Consider the following 23,863-nt stretch of genomic DNA (forward strand, 5'->3'; position numbering starts at 1 on the left):
CTATATTCAAAGTGCTTTATTTCAAATATACCTACTTGTTTCAGAGTCTTCACTATCATTTAATTCCCATTATATCCATCCATCATACGAAATTATATTTATATTTGTTAGTTGAATCAAAATTTCCGCCAATTGTAATCACTCAAGAAAAACATCCTGCTCCTTATCTTTTCTTTTTCTTCATTCTACACAACCTTTGCAAGCTGTTACTTGTCATTAAAACTATTCCTCTCCCTACATTTCTTCTCTTCAAAATTCTGGTAACATCAGCCTCATGTGAGCAGTCTTGGTGGCTATGTGGCATTTGATTTTCTATATAGCTAGTTTATTTATTTAACAGATACTTATAAGGAGCAGTAATGTGCTGAGGACTGTGCCGGGCCCTGGACCACAGCGCTGAATGAAACAGAAACAGCCCCTGCCCCGAAGGTCTCATGGTCCAGTGGAGGGAGACATGCACTGAATAAGTATTCATTAAGTACGTGGCTGTAATCCCGATGGGAGACTGCAGAGCAAGTCCAAGGGGCGAGGAGAGTGTGGGGGATTGGACTTAGACTGAGGAAGGGAGAGTTAATGAAAGTTCTCTCAGGACTGATGTTAAGCAGAGATCTGAGGAATGTGTAGGAGTGAGCCCAGCCAGGATGGGGTCAGAGCATGTCAGGCAGTGAGAACTGGGAGTCTGTCAGCCCTTAGCTCCATCTGCGCGATGGATTCACCCAGGGTCTCAGTGATGTTCACGTGTCATTGACCTTTGGCTCTCCGAATGTAACTTATCTGTTTCATAGATGCCCACTGCATCACTGCAGCCGTTAGCTCTTTACACTGCTGTACAAGGGTCTTCATGGAGGTTATGGCATAAAATAATGGAGAGAGGAGGAGAAGGAGAAGATCAGTATGAGAGGAAAGAAGAACATAAATATGGAAGACTGCAGTGTGTGGACATGAGTATGTGAGATTGAGTAAAGCTAGGAGCAGCTGCTAGAGAAAAAGTTGTGGATAGTAGAGAAATATTGGAATTTTACACAGAAAGACATAAGTGAGAGGGAACCAAAGAGTACCTAGGAAGGAGAATAGTAAAAAGAGTGAGCAGATACTGTTGATGAAATAACAGAATTCAAGGACTTTTATAAACATTTTTTTTTTTTTTGCGGTACGCGGGCCTCTCACTGTTGTGGCCTCTCCCGCCACGGAGCACAGGCTCCGGACGCGCAGGCTCAGTGGCCATGGCTTACGGGCCCAGCTGCTCCATGGCATGTGGGATCTTCCCGGACCGGGGCACGAACCCGTGTCCCCTGCATCGGCAGGCAGACTCTCAACCACTGCGCCACCAGGGAAGCCCAACATATTTTCTTTATGAAGTACTTTATTATGGGCCTTTGAGACTGGAAGTATAACACAGTTTAGTTTAAATATCTTCATTCATTCATTCACTCATTCATTCAACAAATTGTGATTGAGTGTCCACTGGGTGCTACAAGTTACGTTAGGCAATGGGGATCGATGTATAATTGAGAAAGCCTGTGCTACCGTGTCATCCAGTGAAAGAGCAAAGCGTACAAACAAATACTTAGAATGCAGTAAGATAAATGCTGTAATAGAAATTCATGTAGATGTCCATAATATAATCAAACTGAGACATCTTCTCTGTCTCAGTTTGAATATATAAGATGGAGATGGACTAGGAAAAGACAGTTTGGTAGCCTTTCTTCCATGAATTAGCCCACATTAGGGTTATAGAAATTCCATGCGAATTGTAATGGCCCTCTGGCCATAATTGTGAGACCCTACACCTGCTCACAGGGCACAGCCGTTCTGAGTTGAATGCACCTTATTGTGCTCAGAAGCAAATAAATTTCTATTGGCCAGAGTGCTGTTGGTTTTGGAGTTTTCCTTGTGTATGTAGTACTTTTTCCAAAGAGTCTCCTCAAAAACATTTCAAGCCACAATAACAGGGTACATCTTGACCCTAGAAATCGAGCCCATGGAGGAAAAGGAAGGGACCATGCATACTTGTTCCAGCCATAAGCCTCACGGAGTGCTCCTTGGGTGACCCCGGGTCTTTGTCAGCCCAAATGTTAAGTGAGAATCCACTGGGAGCAGAGAGTGTTTGCTCTCTCCTTCTCCAGAAATCAGAATCAGGGTCACCCCGGCCAGTTATCCAACATGAGTGGGACTTTTTCAGAGTGTTACTTTCCACTTGGCTTCCACTGAATGTGTTGTGTTCAGGAGAAAAAATTGGTGGTGCGGTGCTAGTTGTAACTCTCCAAATTGTTGTCAGTTCTCAGGGGATAATCTTCCATGGACATCTGAGTTCTTTAAAAGAAATTCTCTTTAATGAATGAAGTAGTAAACTGAGTTATTGATTTCAGGCATAGTTTCTCAGTACGTGGAGATACTATTAAGTGTAATGTGGGGTTCCACCCTTTGTTGCTTAAAGAATGTCTTCAGGAACATGTTATTGTATTTGTACATGAAATCCAAAATGGAAGTAGACACTAAAAAAATCCAGGTTGTATGAACACCTCCTCACCCTGTGCCATTCAGATCATTTGGTTTCTGCCCAGTGTAGAGAACCCAAAGCAGCACCACGAGGAATAATTTACTTCTGCCTCTCTCTCAAATACTGGCCATTGCTAAGTCACTCTGAAGATCCGTTTCTGTCCAAGGGGTCTGGGCTTATTATGGTATTCCTAAAGTCCTCTAGAGCTGGGAGGATACCTGCTCAGGACCCGCTTATAAAGAAATGGCCTAGGACTTCCCTGGTGGCGCAGTGGTTAAGAATCCGCCTGCCAGTGCAGGGGACACGGGTTCGTGCCCCGGTCTGGGAAGATCCCACATTCCGCGGAGCAACTAAGCCCGTGCGCCACAGCTACTGAGCCTGCCCTCTAGAGCCCGTGAGCCACAACTACTGAAGCCTGCATGCCTAGAGCCCATGCTCCGCAACAAGAGAAGCCACCGCAATGAGAAGCATGCGCACCGCAACGAAGAGGAGCCCCCCCTCACCGCAACTAGAGAAAAGCCCGTGCACAGCAACGAAGACCCAACACAGCCAAAAAAAAAAGGAAAAAGAAATGGCCTAGAACTGCGTTTATTGTGCTACAAGTCTTCAAAGTGATCGGGTCCACCATATTTCTCACTTTCTTCCCAGTTACATTCAAGCTTAGTTCTCCCAAATCTCGTTCACTACTAATGACCCTCCTACTGCCTTCCTAGGTAAAACTAATTAATCCAATCACTCATTTATTCATATTCATTTAACAAAAAAGTGTTGAGCATATGTTGTATTAATCAGATTTTTTAGCTGCAAATTGGGAAATTGATTCTAGCTAATTTAAGCAGCATAGAGTTTATTAAACATAAAGAATCTCAAGAAAAATTAGAAAACTGGGCTTGAGTACTACCCAGCTAGGAGCAGAACAACCAAGATACACTTCTTTTTTTTCTCAAGATCTTTTTGATGTGGACCATCTTTTAAAGTCTTTATTGAATTTGTTCCAGTATTGCTTCTGTTTTATGTGTTTGGTGTTTTTGGCCACGAGCCATGTGGGATCTTAGCTCCCCAATCAGGGATCGAACCCTCACTCCCTGCATTGGAAGGCGAAGTCTTAACCACTGGACCACTGGGAAAGTCCCAGCCAAGAGACACTTCTAATCACACCACTGAACTGCTCTGTAAAACGCCACTGTTATCCCCACTGGGCACTTAGGACATTAAGTCCTAGATTCCAGAAACTTCCCTGTAGCTGCCTCAAAAAAACCAGTTGCCTTTGCCACCCACCTACAAATGCGGTCTTCCTCCTTATGACCACCACCTCTCATCACTCACCTCCAATCCCACACAGGGTGTTTGCTTGATGGAGCTAGGTCTCATGCAGACCGTGAGCTGTAAGAGAGACTAGGAAATGTAATTTTTCAGGAAGCAGAAGTAGTATGGGGACTATCATGGGAGCTGAGGGAGACAACTCAGTTTCTGCCACATGTACCGGGTGCCGGGTGCTGTTCTTGGCAGTGGCGATGGAGCCACGAGCAAGAGAAACAAAGTCCTTTGTTTCTGCCTTGTGGAGCAGAAACTCTCATAGGGAAGCAGGTAACAAACAAGTAAATAAATAAAATTTCCAATAGTGGTGAGTACCAGAAGAAAAATAAAATAGAGTTAAAGCCTGGATATCGGGGTGTTACTTTTGATAGGGGGTTCAGGGAAAGCCCTTGTGAGGAAATAAAACTTGAGCAAAGATTTGATTGATGAGAAGCAGGATGCTGTAAGAAAATCTGGGGCAAGAGCATCCTAGGTAAAAGAAACAAGGTCAAAGGCTGCGATGTGGGCCTAAGCTTGGCATGGTGAAGCCACAGCAAGGCCAGTGTGGGCCACGAAAGCACCGTAGGAGATGAGGTTGGATAGGTAGACAGGAACCAGATCACACAGGGGTTGGGTCATTATACCAAGTGTATCGGGAGGTTGTAAGCAGGGCAGTGACTTGATGTAACTTACATTTTTGTAAAGGTTTCTCTGCCTGCCATGCAGAGAGGGGACCATGGGTGGGCAAAAGGAGAAACAAGGAGACTGATTCAGAGCCTTGAGAGCAGTTATCCAAGGAAGGGAAAATGGTGCCTCGAACTGGAGCGGTGGCAAACGAGGTGGGAAAAAGTGATCCAATTCTGGGTATGTTTTGTAGATAAACCTAATGGAAATTGGATGTTGGAGGTGAGAGGAATTCAGGAACGTTGCCTAGGGTTTTGGACTGAGCCACTTGGTGGATGGTGGCACTATCAGTAATGATGGGTAAAGCCTGAGAAAGAATCAGGCTTGGGGGCAGAGGGGAGAGACAGTCAGGAACAGACATCCAGGTGGAGATGCAGAGTTGCCTCAGGGATAGTAGCTCAGGGAAGAGGTTGAGGCTGATGCTGTAAATTGGGGAGACATTCGGATAGGATATGGATGTATTTAAAGCCAGGGGATTGGATGAGATTACACAGAGAGACAGTGTAGATAAGAAAGAGGAGAGGATCTGGGACTGAGCCTTGGAGCACTTCAACAGATATAATTTGGGAAGAAGAAAAGCGAGTATTCATTATCTAGTTTTTAAGGAAAGATAAAGCCCAGAAAAGTGTGATGTCCTGATTACCAAGTGACTAAAGCATTTCCTGAAGGAGGCAATGAATACCTATGTTGATGCCTTACTCAAATCAGAGGTCTAGTAAGAGAGCAGTCAGTGCTTTTGGTTCAGGGGGGTTGCTGATGACCTTGGCAAGAGCCAACTTAGTTTAGTACTGTTGTGGGCTTGCAGAATGGGAGTGATTCCGGTGAGAGAGAGAAATTAATACAAAGAGAGGGGTTAATTATAGGAGCGAAGTAGGTAAGAGGAGAAGAGGGAGGGGACACAGGGCTGGACTTGGGCAGGAGCAGGACAGTAACCACAGGAAGAGTGGAATGTGTGGGGGATTGAGGGACGGGGCAGGTAGACCGCTTACACCTAGAAGAAGAGTGTGTGGCCATCGGCTCAGGCTGAAGGTGGAGAGAGGAGGCTGGGTAGATGTTTGAAACAAGAGGATAAGGTGCGAAGGCCCATTTCTGAGAGTGGAAAAGTGGTTTTTGAGAGACTCTCACAGGATTTCTGGTTTATAGTAAAACCTGTGGGTCATTAGCTTAAAGCAAGACCAGTGGTATCGTTACATGATTTTGCTAAAAACGGCCTTCAAAAACAATGTTCCCATCTTATTTTGTAAACTAAAGGAGTAGAAAAAGTTCTGATGATGGGAATTACACAGCTGGGAAGAGGGAAGACTAGAACAATGGCAGGTGTTGGAAGTATTTTCAGGAGCCAGGGCCTTGTGATGCCCCTGAAGTCACATGTCACATCTGTGGGTGACTTATTCCTGATGCTTTGCAGTGGGCGTCCTGGCACTGGATTCATCTTCCCCAGAAAACCCTGAACCCCTGGTGGCTCCCCTTGGGGACAGCCCACAGCAGCCTTTCATCCATCTCCCATCCATCCATCTACCACCTTCCTACTAAGTACGTAAGACTGCTAAGGAGCAAGATGAGCAGGCTCTAGTTGAACCAAGGTGCACTTCCCCCAACACTTACAGTGAAAGTAAACACACATATACAGCACTTATTTTGGGCTAGTTCTACTCAAAGTAATTTGCACATTTTAACTCTTCTAATCATCCCAACTACTCATAGGTAGATACTGTCTTTTCCCAGTTTTACAGATGAGGAGACTGAGGCAGAGATGGTGAGTGGCATGCCCTGGTATGACTAGAATCTGGACCTGGACAATCTGGCCCCAGAATCTAGGGTCTGTTGCCTCTTGTGGTTCTTATTTATTGTTCTGCCTCTTTTACCTTGAAGATGAGGCATGCAGACCAATTTTGGTAGGATTTTAAAAAATCTGGCATGATTTACTCTTGAGTTTTTATATAAATTTCTCAGTGACTGAAAACAGAATAAAAATGTATCCAATTCTGCACAAGTTATATCATCTATCCAAAAATGACAGGGTTCATCATGGTATGTTTTTACTATATTTGCTTCATTCCATCTTCACTGTTACTGTACTGAATATTTTAAGATATTTATTCTGAGCCCAAGTTTTGGGGGTCACTGCATTTTGTATTCTTGTTGCCGTCGCAGCTCAGTTTGTCCAGTGTGCATTTTCTGCTAAGTTAACGCTATTCTTTTTCCCCTCCACCACAGGTTATCATTGCCCTCTCAGAAAAGCACCGCTCACACATTCCATATCGGAACTCCATGATGACCAGTGTCCTGAGAGACAGCCTGGGAGGGAACTGCATGACGACCATGATTGCCACCCTCTCTTTAGAGAAAAGGAATATCGACGTATGTTGCTTCTTCTTTCTGGAGATCTCAGTCTGAGTTTTTATGCTAGTTTGTGAGACGGAGTTGAGGGTCCTGGGTGGGTTTCCGTCTTTTCAACTGGGTTAGGGTATGCCTTCAGAGGTGAAGACCCACCAGAGTTCATAGCTTTGGGTTATTTGCCAGAATTGTAATTCCCCCAGTTTGAGAACTGACTTCACATAGCACGGGATGGTTTGCAGAAAACCTCATACACAAATTTTGGAAGACCTGCCAGAGACGTGAGGGAGGAGACCCATCGGCTTCTCCTGATCCGTTTTGCTCCTGATTGCTTAGGTGCCTTGGAGACATCTCCAAGGTGTGTCCCTAGACGTGTCCCTGGGCACAGCACCCAGGACGCCTTGGCAGGGTTTGGCTGCCAGATGGCTCTCCTGGGTTGCTTTAGAGCCAGCTGATGTTTCATGCATTTCAGTTTAACGTTTGGGACTCAGACTTTCTCTAAGAGAGGAAAACAGGAAGCTGCAGGGTGCCTCCCCAAACAAGGCCAAGCCCCAAGTGCATTGTAAGATGCCTTGAAAAGCCTCTCTTTTGCACCTGTTAAAAATATTTATTTTTTACCCTTTGATGCTTATGGATTGTGGTACCTGCTATGATTCTGGTTTGTGTATGTGGTTCTGGTTTGACAAATCAATAGTTGAAAAGCACATACCAGTTGTCACTTAGGACCTCAGGATCTTCCACACTTTGGGCATCAGTCATTATATTAAGCCCAAACAAAATTTTAATGAAAAATAATGTTCCAGGGAAAGGCAAGACTTCCTAATTTGGAAGCATGTTTCCTCGTTGTGTTTTATGCACATCACTCTAGGTGTACACGTTTTTCCTGTGAACAGAAATTGTTTTATCTCTCTATGCCATAACACTTTAAGGACTTATCTTGCTTTCTTAGGAATCTATATCTACCTGTAGATTTGCACAACGAGTGGCACTCATAAAGAATGAAGCTGTTCTTAATGAAGAAATCGATCCCAGATTGGTAAGCAACTTTTAACTATGTTAAAAAAAATCAAAGTATATCAAAGATTAGTTAAATTTTGGGAGACACTCACTCTCCGTAACCAGGCAACGTTCTAAATACTGGAAACGTGTTAAATCATTTAATTCTCACAACAACCTCATGAGTAGATGCCGTCTCTTCCTCTACTTTACACATGACAAAACTGAAACGCAGAAATATTTAGTGATCTGATCTGAGTAACAGTGCTGATTGGTAGCAGAGCAGGATTCAGACACAGACAGTCTGACGCCAGGGCCTGTTCTCTTACCTCCAGCCCCCTTTACTCCATCAGTTAGGGGCACAGTGAGTCCTGGGGACATACACAGAATCATACACAGTTATATTTGTAGGCAGGTCATAGCCTTTCAAAAAAAAAAGTCAGCTTAACTTTCTAAAGACAGTAATTATAGACCATCTTTTATAAAAGCTTATCGAGAAAAAGAAGTCCTAATGGTTATTAAATAGAATAGTATTTTGCATGACTGTTCTGTTACTTATTCTAGAGATTTTTGAAAGTTAATAGTTGGTTTGATCCATGGAAAAATGGCCAAGTCTCTAGTTTTATAAAAATGAATTCTTCTTTATCAAAGTTCTTTTTCTAAAGGAAAAATATTTGCAAGTTACATGATTCACCTACTCATTATAAATGCAGATATTTTTTCTTTTCTCTATTTTGTTAGTCTTCAAATAAAATACAACAAGGAATTAACTCCTGTCAACATTGGAAATGTTGAAATAAAATATTTCAGTTTTGTAAAACTCCAAAATTAAGATTATATTACTTTGCAAATCAGTCACCTTTAAAAAATTTTTTTTTTTCTCTAGAAAATAAGCTGGTGTAAGCTTAGTGGTATGCGTTACAAAAAAGATGTGAAATCTTACCAACAGTGCTTCATTTACAAATTTCTCAAATTCCAAACAAGAAAATCTCAAGTTCACTGTTACCCATATTAATTACTTCCTCTTGAGTGTTTGCCCTTCCTTCCCTGAAATTATTCCATTGAAGGGTAGAGGAAAAGAAGGACAAAAGAATAATGGGGCTGACTGTTTTGTCCCACTTGCCTCAGGGAGCCCGAGCTCCCCTGACAGCATTCTCTTCTGGAGAAACCAGTGGGTGAGGCAGGATCCCTTTCCAGTCCAGTCCCTCGTCAGCACCACAGGGTACCTCCACTGGAAAAAGGAGACACAATTCAAAGGCCTAAGTCAAATGGAACTGAACTCCTAGGATGAATTCTTCTGCTGTTCCTACCCTGCCAGCAGCCCTGTAATATTACTGTGCAGAATGAGAAAGATAGGAATGTACTATTAGCCTGAAGACAAAAATTACTTCATAACTGAAGGAAAATAAACATATTAGACATTGAGGTTATTTTTTCCCTTCAAATTTGGCTAGAGAGACTTTTCTTTGAAGGAACTTGAGGAATTTGAACAAAGATGAACATTATCGTGTGTTAGATGTAAGTCTGTGAGAGATTTAAAGAAACGACAAATCAGGAGTCAAAAACTAATAGCTAATTGAACAAATGTTGAGGTCTTCCTGGTGCAGAATTATCTGGTAATTGACAAGTGTTGTTTCCTCATCTCCTTTATAATTGCTTCTAAAAACTGATATTACTGTTCATTATTTTATGTACAGAGCTTTTCTGAAGCACAAGTGACAGTTGAAAAGTTGTCCTCAAAACCACCCAAAACACAACTGAATGGGAAAAATAAACACCAAATTTAGGGAAGACTCTATGGGATGGGCGTTCACAAGAGTCTGTAATGTTTTATTTCTTAAGTTAAGTAGTAGGTACATGGTATTATTTATACCTTTTTGTATATCTGAAGTAGTTCATACTAAAAAGTAAAATCACATGAATTAAGGTGATTCATCACATTCACAATTAAAAGAAAAAATGAAATGATCACATCACTAGATGCAGAAAAAGTGTTTGATAACATTAAACATTCATCCATAGTTTGAAAAGACTCATCAAACTATGAATATAAGTGAACATCCTTAGAATGATTAAGGGTATCAACCAAAAACTACAGCAAACATTTTAAAGTTGAAACGTTAGAAGGAATAAGACAAGAATGTCTTAAGCACTATACTTGGAGGTTCTTAGGAAAGAGACTTTTTTTTTTTTTATTTATGAGGATTTGATAAGAAGAATATCTGTCATTACTTGTGGACAATTTGATTGCTCATATAGAATATCCAAGAGTGTTTAATAACAAGTAAACAGATAACCAAAATAATATTCAGAAAATTAACCCATTCATAAAAATGAATTGCCTTCCTATATATCAAAAGCCAATAATTAGAAAATGCAATTTTATAAAAATTCCGTTTATAATAGCAACAAAAACTTTAAAATTATAGGAATAAAATCTAATTAAAGACATATACAGATTAGTATTGAAAGGAATCAGAAAGCTATACCATGTTCATGGATGTAATGATTCATAGCATTACTTTAATGTCTTATCAAATTAACCTTTTACTCAAATTTATTTCCAGTTAAAATTTGAGGAGGGCCTTTGGTAGAATTTTACAAGCCAAATCTAAAATTTATATGAAAGAGCAAATGATCAGGAATAGTGAAGTCTATTTTGGAAGAGAACAAGATGGAAGGGACTTATTCTATCTAGATGCCCAAAATTTTTTAAGATATAGTAATTAAAACAGTGTAGTATTACCATACATATAGTCAAGTAGACAAATGTTTTTAACCAGTAGCCCAGAAAAAGACACAAGTTACATGTGGAAATATATAACAGAATTATAATAGCAAATATTGCATGGTTAGCCATAAAAAAATTAAAATTAGATCCATATCTCACACTTCCTACAAAATAAAATCAATCAACCTAAATGTAAAAAGCAAAACTTTAAAACTTTTATAAGAGCATATAGGAAAACATTGCTATGGCTTTAGGTAAAATAGATTTTCTTAAAGAAGACACAAATATAAAGCTCAAAACAAAAGAAGTTGATAATGAAATTATATTGAAATTTAAAACTTTCATTTAACAAAAAGAACACCACAGAGTGAAAAATATTACATAGATTGGGAGAAAACATGTGCATTGCATACAGCTAACAAAGGGTTCACATCCCGAATATATAAAGAAACCTGCAAATTAATAAGGAAAAGAAAAACAACTCAACTGAAACATGGGCAAGATGGTGAATAAATAATTCACAGAAGAGGAAACCCAAACAGCCAGTATGCATACGCAAAGATGATCGACCTCACTAATAATCATGAAAATACTAGTTCTAAATTAGAACTAGATAAGAGACCATTTTACACCCACCTAGATAGGCAAGATTAAAGTGTCTGGCAGTACTACATACAAAATGACAAAAATGTGGGGAAACAGGAACTTACATATATAGCTGCTGAGAATATGAATTTATGCATCCATTCTGAAGAGCAGTTTGGCAATATATAATAAGGGGGTGCACTCACTCTACCTCCACACAGTTCTAGGTGCACACTACAGGGAAGCTGTCCCACACATGCCCGGAGACTTATAATGTTCACAGCAACACTCTTTGTAATCGCAAAAGTAAAACTCCTGAATGTCCCTCAACAGGAGACATAGATACGTAAATTGTGATACATTCCTTTACTGAAATACTATATGTCCATGAAAATTCATGAACTAGAGCCACATGAAGCAATATAAATAATCTCAAAAACATAGTGTGAGGGGGGAAAAAAAAGCAAGTTGCAGTTACATGCAGTATGGCAACATTTACATAAAGTGTAAGGCATGCAAGATGATATCATACATCGTTTACAGTCACATCTGTACATATGGAGTAAATGTATAAAACATGCAGGGAAATGCTACCCACTAAATGCAGGACAGCAATCACTCCAGGAAGGACAGAAGGGGAACAGGAATAAGGGATACCAGTTCCATCAGTAATGTTTTATTTGTTAAGAAAAATCCTAGAACTATTTTGACAAAATGTTAAGATTTAACAAAGCTGGGTGCTAAGTACAAGAGTGTCTTTTATATCATCCTCTGTACATTTTTGTTCATAATTTTAAAAGATGTATGGTTCTCTGTCACATAGTTCCCCTCAGTGAGGAGTTGACATTTACGCTCCTGCCTTGCCGTTTGCAGATGATTATACGCCTACAAAAGGAAATCCAGGAACTGAAGGATGAACTGGCCATTGTCACTGGGGAGCAGAGGACAGAGGCACTCACAGAAGCAGAGCTCCTTCAGTAAGACTGCAGACTTTTTCTTTTTCTTTAACCGTTGAAGTTTGTGTTAACTTCTTTGTTGGCCCTAATATTATGAATTCACCTCAAAGAACGAAGTTCTCCTGGGACGGTCTGAAATTGCATTTAGGCGCCAGTTAAGAGTGGCGGCTTTCCATGAAAAGCTGGATAAGGCTGGCAGGGTTTTTGCCTCCTCAGCTTTGAGGAAGTAAAGAACAGAGCATAGAGAGGATGGGAATATCCTTCTCATGCCAGCTGAAGAAAAGAGGTTGTATAATAGTCGTGCAGTTTTTAAATGTATACACCAAACACTCTTAAGCTGTGGATCTCAGATCTGAAAGGAATTCAAGAAACGTCCCTTGTATTAAACAGCATCTTGCTGCAAGCACCAATTTATCCCATGCCAAAGTAAGCTCTCTCCTTTAATAAATAGATGGTCCATATATTACAGTTCAAACACTCAAGATGGAAATGAAAGCAGGTATTCAGGGCTTCCTACAAGTGCGGCATCTTTCAGAGCCTTTAGATTTGCAGCCATATGGCATACCAGGGGCACAGCGTGGCTCTCGTTCTCTCTCTGATCACGGGCCACAGTGGCGGGCTCTCTAGTTGGTTCTGTGCTGCTTATTAAGCACTGTGGAGTGATCATAACGGACTAGGCTTAGAAGGCACTGGTATTCTCTATTTCAGAATAACAAAGCTACACAAGATTTTTTTTTTAAGGTTTTCTGTCATTTCACATAACCCTCTCTCAACAGAGAAAACGGTAACAGATGATGAAAGTATTTTCTTTAAACAAGCTCATGGCTCCCCCTGAAGGTAGGTGTGAAGCTTGAGAAGCCTTAGGCAAGGTTTCTGTTATACTCAAAGCCTTCCTCCTCTAGGATAGCACTTCCTGATTCTAGAACACTGTGTTTAATAATATGATAGGCCCCTAAGGCTTTCCTTACAAAACCGCTTTGTGGCATATATGCAATTAAGGTGAAATGTACTGCCAAATTTCACATTTTAGAGGATTTCATGTCACTCCTTGAAATAACTTGGGATATCTTAGATATTGAGAAACCCAAGTTTAAAATTCCTTTACTATGGTGCTCCCTTCCCCTCAGAGAAAGGACTTACCCAATATTATTTTTGAAGAAGTCTCTTCAGAACTTTGATCTTCAAATCAGAATCCAACCAGGAAAACAAAACCATTCTAGGCCTCTCAACAGCAGGAATTTAATATAGGAAATTTGTTGCCCAGGAGATGGTTCTATGAGGTGCTGCAGCACCCCAGAGATCAGAGCAGCAGGAGGAGGTCCTACGCCCCTAGGACTGGAGGGACATCGGTAGAAGGTTGTGTTACCAAGGCCAGAGACTAGTGCCAGCCAGCAGGAGCTGGACAAGATGAACGCTGCCCGACAGAATGGAAGCTGAGGCCTCTGGAGAGCCATGGGTGCTGTCGAGGCATCATCCCGGCAGGGAGGCCTGGCTTCTCCCTCACCTCCCCTTCCAGTCTCCACCAGTGCCTCCCACTGGCTGAACAACTTACCCAAAAGCCAGTTGTTCAAAGAGTCAGGGAGTGTAGTTTCCTGTGATGCAGAGTCAAACAAGGGAAAAGTGGAAATTGGATCTAAAAGCAAACAGGGAAATGACCAACATATCAAATAAGTAACAGTGTTTTCTCTAATTCCTGTGTACTCTATGTTGCTCAGAAGGCTCCGTTTAAGGGTAAGATTCTGAATGTTGTGGTTCAAAATGTCAGAATGTGCAAAAATATGCTGCAGGTTCCCTCCAGATTGGGGGGCTTTAGAACAGATATAAAGAAACATCTGAATCTCTAGCCACACCCAAGAATAAGAAGTAAACTTAATAAGGGATTAGAAGCTTCAAGGAATTCCTGGGAGACTGAACAGTGGGATTGCGATGGGCAAGAGAAAAGGATAGACCAAGTCATGGTGCAGCACCACCAAGGTCCCATGTCTAGAAGTGGTGGCACCCTGGAGCAGGAGAGGGCTGGGAACAGCCACGGAGGGTTGGTAGAGCTCTTGTAGTGGGAGGAGTTTGTTCCTATGAACCCCTGTGTACTCCCTTCTTCCTTTCTCCCCGCAGTGTTTAGGTCAGTGTTTAGGATGGGGAAATAGGGAAGGACCCCAGGTAGCTGATGATGCCCAGGACAAAGAGGGACTGCATAAGCTCTAGAGACCAGCTGCTGTCTCCAGCTCTGCCCATCTCCTGGTCTCACTGAAAACAGTAGGGAGCACAGGCACCCACAGCTGCTTCAGTCCCTCACCTAAGACTGGCTGCCCAAGCTGAGAGAGCTTAGAGTCTAGGAAATGTGAGCTCACAGTTGGGAGTGACTAGAAATATGAGGACAGCCAACATGGAAAAAGCCAAGAGCAAGCATTTACAGCTTGGAGGGCTTCAGAACTAAGCAAGAAAAGTGGAGATATAAAACATGGCATTCCATCCATGGAACAATAACAGGATCAAGAGGAGATCTTGAAAATGAAAAAAATGTACTTGTTGCCATTAAGAACTTAATGATGGCCAAATAGCAGAATGTAAACACAGAGGGGCAAATTAGTGAACCAGGAAGGTGGGGGCTAAGGGATTCTTCCAGAGTATAAGATAAAAGGGTAAAAAAAGAAAGTTTAAAGAAAAGAATCGTAGAGAATAGCTCTAGATTTGTCAACATGTAAGAAAACAGAATTTATGGAGAAGAAATAGAGATAATTTAGGGGAGCCAATAGTTAAAGAAAGAAAACCTATTTCTTGGAACTAAAAAAAAAAAAGAACAAAAAGACATAGGACTTCAGAATGAAAGGGTTACCATATGCTGAGTAGTATAATAATGTTGTAGAAAATTTTTAGAACGTCACCAGATAGAAAATAATCCTAAGAGTTATCCGAGAAGAAAATTATTAACAACCAAGAATCTGCTTTAGAGAAGACTTCTCATCAACAACTCTGGAAACAAGAACTTCTAGTGCTGAAACACAAAACAAAACAAAAAAGGACTATGAATGGAGATTTTTGTATCTAGCCAAATTAATATTCAAAGGTGAAGGTGAAGTAAAGCCACTTTTCAGACGTACAAGCTTTCAGACAGAAAATTTACCATGCTACATCCTCTCTTAAAGAGACTACCACAGACTATACTTTCACAAAAAGAAAAATTCTGTGAAGAATAAGAAACAATAATCACATATTGTTATAACTTCTTTGTGATATTTAATATTGTATTATGTTTACATTACCTCTTTTACTAACTTGCCATTTATTATATAAACAGATGTTTCTATCTAAAAGTTACTGACAGGCAAATTTGCCAGTCACAGGAGTTTCGGGGTAGAATCATGAGAAATAAAATTGTGACAGCAGATTTAAAATACTGACAGATGGTTAGATTTTGGATTGGTTTCCTTTGATCCACAGATAACAAATATACAAATGTCAATTGGAACAGATTCTATACAGACAGTATGTAGGGTTGCCATTAGTTTTTCTGGACAATTGGTTCACTCATTAAATGTTTATTATTCATCTACTATTCACACAACTCTATCCTGGGCCCTGAAAGGAGCACAAAGATGAGCAAAACCTAGATCCAGCTCTCAATCGGTTCACAAGTTAGTGGCAGTGACAGACATGAGCACAAGTAATTATGATGCAACATATAAGTATTATGAGGAGAGATGAATAAAACATGAGACCGCAGAGATAGTGATGATTAATTTTGAGCTCAGGAATCATGTAAAATTAGTTTATGTGCTAATAAGTGAACTTCAGCAATTTGCAATGAAGTCGCTTCTCTGCTGTCAGTATAAGAGCACTATATTGCATTACATCTCATTAATGGTTTCTGACCAGCAGCTGGGGAGAGCTCACGCTGCAAACTGCATTCACCCTGCCAAAGCCAAGCGTAGAGTTTCACAATCCAGTAACCTTGGTGCTTGTTCATGCTGATGGTGAGGATTATTCAGAGAATGTGGTTTTTTGTTATTGTTTTTGTTATATTATAGTTGCATTTATGTTTTGGCATAATTAGCTAGATCAATATTGGTACAACTTAAAATTCATCAGATTTAAGAGTGCTTTATCATGTTAAAGTAAAAGAGATAAGTTAAAATTTGCCCCTAATGTGGCTCTGGCATTTCATATCGTCTGTGCTTCTTTGTCTTCTGGGGCTCCTGGACATTTACTCAGGAATGTGAATGAGCTTCAGTCCTCCCATTGCGCCCAGACTCCCGGATGGCAAGGGTGGGAGGGAGATAGTAGTGTAGCAGAGAGGAAGAGTCCCACAGCTTGGCAGGACAGAGTGGCAGGAATGTTCTAGCCTTGTCTACTTGTCTGTGCTGCTGATTCCTGGGCTTATGCTGACTGGCATGGCATGAAGACATTCCTCTCAGGGATTCTGCGAAGGACATCAGAAAGCAGATATTTAATAGATAATATATTCTATGTAGTATGTATTGGACAGTTTGGAGATGTCTGTTAATACCTAGCCCTATCAAATTTTTTGAACTATTTCCCAGAATTTCAGTTCTTAATGTAAATATTTGTTGCATTGACTTGGATGCTTCAACTGAAGAGGATTTCAGATGTCAGCCTCCAGTTATTGGGATATTTTTAGTTTACATCTTTTTTTTTTTTTTTGCCTGTGTAAAATTTGAAAAGAGACAGCTGGATGGAGGCTGTATAGCCAAGTTAATGTTTATACAAAACTTCTTGGGTGAAGATTTAATTCTGATTGATTCTCTAAACACATATCTCGTTCTTCCTTTAAAAAAATCCCTTAGGCCTCTGGCTAGGATGGAAGCTTTATTTCCTGGCCCAAGTCTAAATGAGTAGAATATTTTCTGCACAGCAACATTTTCTTTCTGAGACGGAGCTGGATTGGATCTCATGGGCTCAAGTTTGCCCAAAGTAAATTTACAAGCATCTCGATCCTTTGCTTTTCTTTTCTCTTTTATCTCCCGGCTTTATTGAGGTATAATTGACATATAACATTGTGTAAGTTTAAAGAGTACAGTGTGATGATTTAATATAGGTATATATTGTGAAATAATTACCACGATAAGGTTAGTTAATGCCTCCATCACCTCACATAGTTGCTTATGTAACTATGTGTTTCTGTGTGTGATGAGAACATTTAACATCTACGCTGTAGGCAGTTTTCAAGAATACAATACAGTATTGTTAACTATAGTCACCATGCTGTACATTAGGTCCTCAGAATGTATTCATCTTAAAACTGGAAGTTTGTACCCTTTGACCTCCATCTCCCTATTTCCCCTGCCCTCCAGCCCCTGGCAACCACTGATCTACTCTCTGAGTTCAACATTTAATTTTGTACACATAAGTAAGTTCATACAGTATTAGTCTGTCTCTAACTTATTTCCTTTAGTTAATCTTTATAAATCAGTTAATCCTTCAAACTGAATTTATTGAGTACCTACTGGATGCTAATCATTTTAATAGGTGTTTTGGGGGGGTTAGTAATATAGGATACAGCAAATAATTCCAACGATTTACAGTTTTATTGGGAAAATAAGATATATGCACACACGCACATTTATACACACACATATGTATATATAAAACAGAGAATAAAAGAGTGTATTAGTGGAAAGAACAAATGGACACTGAGAATTGTAAAACATTAATTATACTTTTAATTCTAATCATGTTAGTTTTTAATGGCTCTTTTATGTGTAAATGCTATCTTATGACTAAATGCTATCTATGCTCACTTTCAGCTCCATGTTTTTAAATCTAATATCAATTTATCACACATGGTTTAATACAGTATTTGCTCATAATCTATGATAATGAAAAGCTAAATCGTTATGTAGGAATGGGGGAAGCCATTGCAGATATCACTCACTGAGCAAGCCAACGAAGCCTGAAAGGATGTCACGAGGAAAAAGGCACCATTCTCAGATGAAGCAGACCACATAAACAAAGCTACCTAGAGGGATTGAGCACAGTGTGTGTGTGTGTGTGGCGGGGGGGGGGGGGGGGGGGGGCGGTGATATTTGCCGAGGTTGCGGGTAGGGGAAGAAACTGTGAAAAAGAAACAAGAGGGGGGTATTAAGAGTGACTGAAATATTCTATATCGTGATTTTAGTGGTGGTTACTTAAGTATACACATTTGTCAAAAGTCATAGTACTACACACCTAGAAAGGGCAAATTTAAAATTTTACCATCTGTAAATTTAACCTCAACTAACCTGACTTCTAAAAAACTGGAGAAATCTGTATGACGAAACATAGAATTAAAAGACTAGTCATTAAACAAGCCAAAGCAAAATAAAACTGTACAATGAGGGATTTTCCTTTAAGTAAAATTTGGCTATAATTAGTTTAATAATAGCAACGTATCTTTGATGACAAGCCCCTAAGCACACATATATTTTTACAATTAATGACTACATATACAAGTTGAGGAGAACTTCCTCAGTTTCCTGCTCTGCTGCCAAACCTGCACACCATCCTGCATCTGTACCCACCCTCTACTCCTTCTTGTTACAGTAGAGAAGGGGTCTCTTCCAGAGCCGACCTCACCAATTGTGCTCTCAACCCCAGTGCCTTCTGCCATGTCAGGGACCTCAACTCCCCTTCTATTTTTTTCTTAGTCTACAGCTTCTCTCTTTTTACTGGGCTCTTCTTATTAGTATTTGGGCTCAAGTTTCCCGTATTTGAAACAAAATGCTCCCCCTTGAGCAAACATCCCTCTCTACCTACTGTCACTTTCCTCTCCTTTAAGCTAAACGACTCCAAGAAGTTGCCTTCACTCACGGTCTCCCTTCCTTTCCACCCCACTCACTACACTACACACTCCAATCTGACTTTTGCCCCATTGATAGACCCCAGTGTAGATCAATTTGATGGGCCTATGTCAGTCTTCATCTTCGGTGACCTCTCAGCAGCATTCAACATTATTCACCACGCTCTCGCTGAAACTTTCTCTTCTCTTGTCTTCTTCCCATCTCCTGACTGCTCTTTGGCTTCTTGGGCCAGATTATCCTCCTTTCATGTGGGTATTCCTCAAGGCATTGTCATAAGACCTCCTCTTCTCTTTTTCTTTATACTTTTTCCTAGATGATCTCCGCAACACCCACACGTCAGTTGCCATCCAGATGCTGATGACTCGTATTTATTTTACTCGTCCATATTTATTCTTCTCTGAATGCCCTGCTCATTGATCACATTGCCTACCTGACAGCTGGCCCTGAACTCAACATGCCCCGAGCTGAATTCTTTTCCATCTTTCTCCAGACCTGATCTCAGCCACTGGATCCCCCTCAGTCAATGTCTCTACAAGCCCTACAGTTGCCCAGGCCAGAAACTTAGAAGCTACCTGTGATTGTAATCATTTTCTCATCCCCCAAATCCAACCCATCTGGAAGTCCTGTTGACTCTGTCCTCAAAGCATGTCTTGACTTGGACCACTTCACACCACCTCTGCTGTTGTTATCCTCGCCCAAACCTCTGTCACCTTTTTTCTACTACTAAATTTGTATCATATAGGTTTTTCCGCTCCCCTCTAAATCTTTTTCTGTGCAGCCAGAATATTCCTTTTTAAAAACACAGTCCTTACCATTTCACTCTTCTTGAAACTCCGCAGTGACTTCTGACTTCCTGTTGTTCCTGGGAAAACACCAAAATCCTGCATGTGGCCTACAACTGTCTGCCTGGTCTGACCCCTTACTGTGTTTTCAGCCACATTTCATATTCCTCTCCCCTTTGCTCCCTTTACTTCGACAGCACCGACCTTTCAGTGTTTAATTTCATCCTGTCTTCTAACCTGGGGCCATTGCATATGCAGTTGCTTCTGACTTCTGCCTGTGATGACATGCATAGGGACATGTACACACACACACACACATACACACACACACACACACACACACACACACACATACGCACATACATTGTTTTGTTTATTTTACTCATCCTTCAAACCTCAGTTTAAATTGTTCTTCCTCAAAGACATCTTCTCTGACTTGCAGCCCCAACTGAATCATGACTGTGCTGCACATTTTTGTGTTTTCTGTGCTTTTCCTTCGGAGTACTTATCTCTGTTCACAGTCATGTACTTGTGGCATTGTTTGGTTGTTATCTGTGTCCCCACCATCTGGAAAGGCCTTTGAAGGCAGGAGCCATGTCTGCTTTAAATGAATGTACACAGCACCTTTCTTTCTATCATTTTGTGACACACAATCAAAGAATATGCAGTGAATATTAATACAGCAAAGATTATGCATACGCTATATTAAACCCACAACGGGAAAAACTTCAGAGGTATTTGACTGGCTCATGAGCGCGTAATCACACAATTTAAGGTATTGAACGATGGAAATCCACCTGTGCAGGCAAGTGCTACCTGAAGGAAATGATGCCCTAGTTTGATGTACATTTTACCAAACAGGAGATGACCTGGGGCTCTGGCCAGGGCAGCCTTCACTCCTGCTCTTTAGGAGTCCCCAAACTCCTCTTTTCTCTACTTACTCTCCTATTGGGGAATAATCCCATCCTTCCAGACTGAAACAGTCAGTAAAGCTGGGAGCTGTGCTGGAGTTGACCCTCAGGCTCTTAAACCATGTGCAAAACAGAGGGTAGGCCTTCACCTTTCATCCTTGGGGCTTGGCGCGATAGTTGGAAATAGTTATCTGATGGGATTTCTTTTAATACAATTAAATGATTTAAGACCAAATACAGTTTAAATATAGTTTAAAACCAAACACATTGTGTTATCAAACCCACAAACACAAAATTTGTTTCAAAAGGGCATATATGTACTAATAAAATCTTCATTGATATCCAAACTTTTATTTCAATGCAAATAAATATACCTAAAGGAAGAGACTTAAATCCCCATTTTTGCACCAAATAAATCTCACTTTGAAATAAAACTAATTTATACCTTTATTCATTATTTCTAGTGAATAAACACTGATTGAGTATTGTTGATACCATGTCAGGCACTGTGTTAGGAATCGGAAGCTCAGAGAGAAACCAAAGGGTCCTGCAGGAGGCTGGCCATTGGAGAGAGAGGGGCAGATGACCAGACATACATGCTTAGTGATGGTGCTGAGCTGCTGTCATAGACACCTGGATCCAAGATGGGGAGGGCAAGCTGTTTTGCAAAGGACAGAGGACCATGGAGGAAAGACTTTATAGAGGAAGTGACATACAGAAAACCCATCAGCACTTTCATCCTTTTAAAGTAAGCATTTAAAGGTGACTTCAGGAAAAGTCATTTCCACCATGTTTAACTTGCAGCTCAATTTTTTTTATTAGACTAGTCTAATAAAAGTTTAATTGGGTTCAGTTTCTCAATATGTTTGAACTGGATTAGAACCAAAAAAACAGATTTCAACTATAGGTATAGTGGCTCTCCTGAACCTAAAATTTGATAAGTTGTTCCCAAAGATATGGGACAAAATAACTAAAATCAAGACCATCCCATATAATTTGAGATATATCATCATCATGATGATAAGTCTTGTCCTGTGACCCTCCAATTATTTTTGAAATGAGAGGAAGCAAGCAAAAAATAAATGATTCCCTTCAGTATTTGAGTTAATACAGTCCTAATGAGAATTACTGATAGATACCAAAGCAGTCTTTTAGGGAGAATCTCTTGTCAGTACTTAACTCTGGATCAATAATACTTTATCCTTTTTATATTTGGCTTATTGTCACTGGCCTCCAAAGTGATTTTATTTGTCAAACCACTGTTTAGAATGTTTTTTTTTCTTTTTTAAAAAAATAAGTTTCAGGTGTAGAACATTATAATCAATATCTGTATACACTACAAAGTGATCACCACAACTAGTCTAGCTACCATCCGTCACCATGCAGTTGACGCCCTTCACCTCTGGTAACCATTAATCTGATCTCTGTATCTATGAGGTTTTCTTTGTTTTATTTTGTGTGTTTGTTTTGTTTTTTTAGATTCCATATGTGAGTGAAAGCATATGGTATTTGTCTTTCTCTGTCTGACTTATTTTACTTAGCATAACACCTTCAAGGTCCATTCATGTTGTTGAAAATGTCAGGATTCCATTCCTTTCCATGGCTGAGTAGTATTCCATTGTGTATATATGTCACATCTTCTTATCCATTCATCCACCAATGGGCATTTAGGTTGTTTTCATGTCTTGGCCCTTGTAAATAATGCTTCAATGAACATAGGGGTACATATATCTTTTCCAATGAGTGTTTCATGTTCTTCAGATAAATACCCAGAAGTGGTATGGCTGGGGCATATGATAGTTCTATTCTTAATTTTTTGAGGAATCTCCATACTGTTTGTCATAGTGGCTGTACCAATTTACAGTCCCACCAAAAGTGTACAAGTGTTCCCTTTTTTCCACATCCTTTCCAACATTTGTAATTCTTTGTCTTTTTGATAATAGCCATTCTAACAGATGTGAGATGGTGTGTCATTGTGGTTTTGATTTGTATTTCCCTAATAATTAGTGATGTGGGACATCTTTTCATGTGCCTGTTGGCCATCTGTATGTCTTTGTTGGAAAAATATCTATTCAGATCCTCTGCCCATTTTTTAATCAGGTTGTTTTTTGTTGTTGTTGAGCCATATGGGTTCTTTATATGTTTTTAATATTAACCCCTTATTGGATATATGATTTGCAAATATCTTCTCCCATTCAGTGGGTTGCCTTTTCATTTTGATGATGGTTTCCTTCATCGTGCAGAAGCTTTTTAGTTTGATGTAGTCCTATTTGTTTATTTTTACTTTTGTTTCCCTTGCCTTTGGAGTCAGATCCACAAAAATGTGGTGAAGACTGACATCAATGAGTTTACCACCTGTGTTTTCTTGTAGGAATTTTATGGTTTCGAGTCTTACACTCAAGTCTTTAATCCATTTTGAGTTAAATTTTGTGTATGGCGTAAGTCAGTGGTCTAGATTCATTCTTTTGCATATGGCTGTCCAATTTTCCCAGCATCATTTATTGAAAAGACTTTCTCCATTGTATGTTCTTTGCTCCTTTGTTATAAATTAATTGTCCATATATGTGTGACTTTTGATTCTGTTTCATTGATCTGTGTGTCTGTTTTTGTGCCAGTACCATACTGTTTCGATTACTATAACTTTGTAGTATAGTTTGAAATCCAAGTGGTTTTATTTGTCAAACCACTATTAAAAATACGTTTCAAAATCATGACTTATGCTGTACAAGTTCTATGATATGATGAGCTCTCCTGATTGTTCTTCCACTGTGGAGACAGAGAGGAGTAGATTTCAGGAAACGATGTTCCCTAAGGATAAGAGATTGAGATGGAGATAGGGATTGAGATGGGGAGAGGGAGAGGGACAGAAGTAGAGATAGAGAGGAGGTTGGAGAGACAGAGAAAGAGAGAGAGAAGCTTATACAGGAATCTGAACAATCTCTTGAAAATTATTAGAAATATGACTGAACGCTGTCCTACACCAGATTGTTCATTAAAAAATGAAAAATCTCAAGAAAGTTTGTGCCTAATTTCTCGTTATTATGGATGAAATTGTCCCAATGACCGTGATATTGACTACTGTGACTATCCAGAACCTCTTTCCAGGACCCAGTGGCCTCACATGGCCTGGCCCCTGGTAACCTCTGCAGCCTCATTCCCTCCCAAGCCTCTCCTCCTCACCATCCCTCCCCTGAAACACTCCTCCCTCACCTCATCACTCAAATGTCACATTATCAGAAAGACCTTCCCAGGCCACGTTATCTAAAATACACCTTCCCCTGTCACTCTTTG

General features: G+C 40.2%; 1 protein-coding gene across 1 annotated transcript in view; it reads left to right on the forward strand.

The window, feature by feature from the left end:
- The window catches only part of KIF6 (kinesin family member 6), a 383,680-nt gene that overhangs the window by 140,475 nt on the left and 219,342 nt on the right, over positions 1–23,863 (forward strand). Inside the window, exons 8-10 of the mRNA XM_060021290.1 lie at positions 6,698–6,841; positions 7,767–7,853; positions 12,003–12,106. Of these exons, the coding sequence (XP_059877273.1) occupies positions 6,698–6,841; positions 7,767–7,853; positions 12,003–12,106 (335 nt within the window). The remainder of the gene's footprint in view (positions 1–6,697; positions 6,842–7,766; positions 7,854–12,002; positions 12,107–23,863) is intronic.

The sequence above is a fragment of the Delphinus delphis genome, chromosome 10 (assembly GCF_949987515.2).
Source record: "Delphinus delphis chromosome 10, mDelDel1.2, whole genome shotgun sequence".
NCBI classification, from domain to species: domain Eukaryota; kingdom Metazoa; phylum Chordata; class Mammalia; order Artiodactyla; family Delphinidae; genus Delphinus; species Delphinus delphis.